At 39.8% G+C, this 3,881-nt stretch overlaps 1 protein-coding gene across 1 annotated transcript in view; it reads right to left on the bottom strand.

The window, feature by feature from the left end:
- The window catches only part of LOC122550462 (nectin-3-like), a 68,282-nt gene extending 64,783 nt beyond the window's left edge, over window positions 1–3,499 (bottom strand). The window contains exon 1 of the mRNA XM_043691211.1: window positions 3,173–3,499. Coding sequence (XP_043547146.1) covers window positions 3,173–3,329 — 157 coding nt within the window. The 5' untranslated portion in view covers window positions 3,330–3,499. The remainder of the gene's footprint in view (window positions 1–3,172) is intronic.
- Between the last annotated feature and the right edge of the window lie 382 nt (window positions 3,500–3,881).

The raw sequence follows: 3,881 nt of genomic DNA, 5'->3' as shown, positions 1-3,881 counted from the left end.
TATAGAGGTTTACAAAATTATGAGGGGCATGGATAGGATAAATAGACAAAGTCTTTTCCCTGGGGTCAGGGAGTCCAGAACTAGAGGGCATAGGTTTAGGGTGAGAGGGGAAAGATATAAGAGAGACCTAAGGGACAACTTTTTCACGCAGAGGGTGGTACGTGTATGGAATGAGCTACCAGAGGATGTGGTGGAGGCTGGGACATTTGCAACATTTAAGAGGCGTTTGGATGGTTTTATGAATAGGAAGGGTTTGGAGGGATATGGGCCGGGTGCTGGCAGGTGGGACTAGATTGAGTTGGGATATCTGGTCGGCATGGATGGGTTGGACCAAAAGGTCTCTTTCCATGCTGTCCCTCTCTAGGACTATGACATAAGAAAAATGTATTTGTACCGCCTCTACCACTTTCTCCAGCAGCTTGTTCCATGTGTATGTGTGAAAAAGTTGCCCCTCAGGTCCTTTTTAAATCTTTCCCTCTCACTTAAAATCTATTTTCTAGTTCTTTACTTAACTCTGTTAGCCACATATTTCAGCCTCAGATGAACTGTGAAATTCTATGATATTATGAAAGCTGTGCCAAGATCTTCCTTTACTCTAAGTTCATTAAATCCTGTCACACTGTATATTCCCTGACCTAAAATGCTTGCTTCTTAGTTGGCACCTAATTATGTTGCTCTAAGAAAGTGCCCCACACACTCAAATCATCTTTCAGGTTACCATTGTCTGATTTACCCAGAATATTTGAAAATAAAGGAGCAGTGCTCTGAAAGTTTGTGATTTCAAATAAAAACATTGAACTTTAATCTGGTATTGTATGACTTCTGGCTTTGTTCCATTTTTGTTTCAAATTTCCAGCATTTTTGTATTTGGGTGATTTTAATCTTCATCAATACCAGATTAAGTCAGGCAATGGTAACTTGGAAGTTCTGAACCCTTCCATGGAATGAAACAGCCAAGAGGATATCAACTGCACCTCATTTAAATGGATTTTTTTGAGTTTCTTAAATTAATTTGTTGTTCATCAAACAGAAAATTCACCATAAGGCAGCACAAAACCACCACTACCTTTATGGATTTTTCGAATTATTTTAGAGTCATTGAGTCATTCACCACAGAAATAGAGCCTTCTGTCCAACTCATCCACGCCGATCAAATTTTGCAAAGTAAACTAGACCATTTGTCTGCCCAATTCATGTACTGTTCAAATATCTTTTAAGTGCCTTACCTGTACCTGCATCTACCACTTCCACTGGCAGTTCAGTCCATATAAAAACCACCCTCTATGTGAAAATGCTGCTTCCCAGGTCTCTGTTAAATCTTTTTCCACTCATCTTAAAAATATGCTCCCAACATTTGAATTCCCTCACCTTTGCTATTCACCTGATCTATGCCCTTCATGATTTTATAAACCTCTATAATGTCATTCTTCAAGCGTACACTTCAGTGAAAAAATCCCACCCTACCTTATAACTCAAACCCTCCAGTCTCAGAATCTTTTCTGAATCCTCTCCAATTTAATGATATCCTTCCTGTAGCAGGGCGAACCAGAAATGTACATAGTACTTCAAAAGATGCTCACCAACATCCTGTACAACCTCAACATGATGTCCCAAGTCCCTAAACTCAAAAGGTCTAAACAATGAAAGCAAGTGTGCTAAACACCTTATTGACTAACTTGTCTACAGGTGATGCATACTTCAATTTACTACATACCCGAATCCTGGGTCTCTCTGTTCAACAACACTATACAGGGTGCTGCCATTAACTTTATAAAACCTGCCCCTGTTTGTTTTACCTCACATTTATCCAAGTTAAACTTCATCTGCCATTCCTCAACCCATTGGCCCAATTGATCAAGATTCCTTTGTAATCTCAGATAACCTTCTTCGCTGTTGACTATATGACCAACTTTGGTGTAATCGGCAAATGTACTAACCATGCCTCCTAAATTCTCATCCAAATTGTTGATATAAATGACATTTGTTATTGGACAACAGTGGACCCTGCACCGAACCCTGTGGAACACGGCTAGTCACAGACCTCCCATCCAAAAAGCAACCCTCCAACACTGCCCTCTGTCTCCTACTGTCAAGCCACTTAAAAAAAAATCAGGTTCAGCTTGATTAGTACAGTTAAAAGTGGGTTTAACACAATTAAGCTTTCCAAATCAAGAGTATTCAACTCCATTTTTTACTCTGAATGCCAGAATTACAGATATTTGGCATTAATTCTTGTTCTGTGATTACTTATTTACTTGTTTGTGGAACCTATGAATATCAAATTGCAGAAATTATTTTTGAAATACACTGATCCATCTCCTAGTTATATTGGACTACAGTAGTGAGCTAATTTCAAATATATTGGAAAAAAACTGTTTGCAACCTGTTGGCTTTCTCAAAGGTTAACAAACAAAGCGCGAGAGAGGAAATCACAAAGGTAATTAATTCTTTCTGGAGCATAAAGATATTAGTGGATTTGTTCAGCACAAGTTTTTTTTGTTTCTGTTAAATTGGTACAAACAATTGCAGAAATTAAATTTTCCGTGAATGCATTATGCACAGGCAACCAACAGAAAGAAAGTTATCACCCAGGCACTTTGTTACTTTTGTAAAAATAATTTGTGAAGAAGTACAAAATAATTTGTAAAGAAGCACAGAACCCTCCAGCCTGCAACAAAAATCACTATGCAATTTCTGCACCCTACCGCTGCTTTCTCTCCATACCACCTTTCACCACCTCCAGCTCCTTCTTGAATATATCTAGCTAATATGCCCCAACAGCTTTCTGTGGTTGAGAATTCCACAGGTTCACACCTTTCTAAATTAAGAAATTCTTCCTCATGTCAATCCTGTATCTTTTACACTTTTTGATTATAAGAGACTCCGATAGGTGCGAGGAGGAAATATAATTTCCAAGTAAAACTGCTGCATTTTTTTCCAGTTTCTTTAACCACAGACCTATTCTCAATTGCTTTGGTTTATTCCATATATAAAATGACCATTAATGTAATCTATTTTGCTGCCCTTCTCTGTAAATGAACCAGAAACACGAACCGTTAATTGTCCATAAAGAAAAAGATCAGATTAGATAAAACATCTTGCTGTGTCTATCCCGATCACACTGGTCATCGCTCCTAGCCCCAGTTCCCACCCACGCCGCTTCCCCACAGACCTGCAGCCTCTGAGCCAGGATTCCATACGATTAACAGCAGAACAACAAGAGCGACGCAGCTCTTACAAATCGCCATTACACACTGTCTTTTCGCAGGGAGGAAGCGATAAACGATCCAAACTCTCAGCGGCAGAAAATGTACAAAAACACTTCCCATGTTTCACTTTGATTATTGATGTTCTGTAGAGAGTTCTGTTGAGCATATCTGCCTTTGTGTATTCTCCAAGCCACGGAACCAGGAGGGGAAAAGCACCAACCCAGACTGCACGTCACTGAAAGGAAACAACAAATGCTGGAGCTCACAGCGGGTCAGGCAGACACTTAATGTCAGCTTGTTCTCTCTCTCTCTCCACTGGTGCTGTCTGACCCGCTATGATCTCCAGCATTTACAGTGGAGTCACACAGATGTACATCACGCAAACAGAACCTTCGGTCCACCTCGAAAACTTGCTCCAACTGACGGAAATCTAGCGGGTTACAGGATTTCCTGTATTGAGCTGGTGTGCGTCAGGTTCAAGTTCAATCCGATCCAGAGATAACGTGACATGTCTGAACAATTAAATTTAAAAAAAAGTAAAGTTTGCACAGTATGGAATATGACTTTCCACAAGCCAGTGTCTCTGAGGGTGATGTGATAGATGGTGTTTCATGTGGATAAATGTGGGGTAAAACAAACAAGGGCAGGACTTATCCAAATAAAAGTAGGATT

The sequence above is a fragment of the Chiloscyllium plagiosum genome, chromosome 6 (genome assembly GCF_004010195.1).
Source record: "Chiloscyllium plagiosum isolate BGI_BamShark_2017 chromosome 6, ASM401019v2, whole genome shotgun sequence".
In the NCBI taxonomy this organism is placed as follows: Eukaryota; Metazoa; Chordata; class Chondrichthyes; order Orectolobiformes; family Hemiscylliidae; genus Chiloscyllium; species Chiloscyllium plagiosum.
The sequence above is the reverse complement of the archived record's forward strand: the minus strand, read 5'-3'. Positions and strand labels throughout refer to the sequence as shown.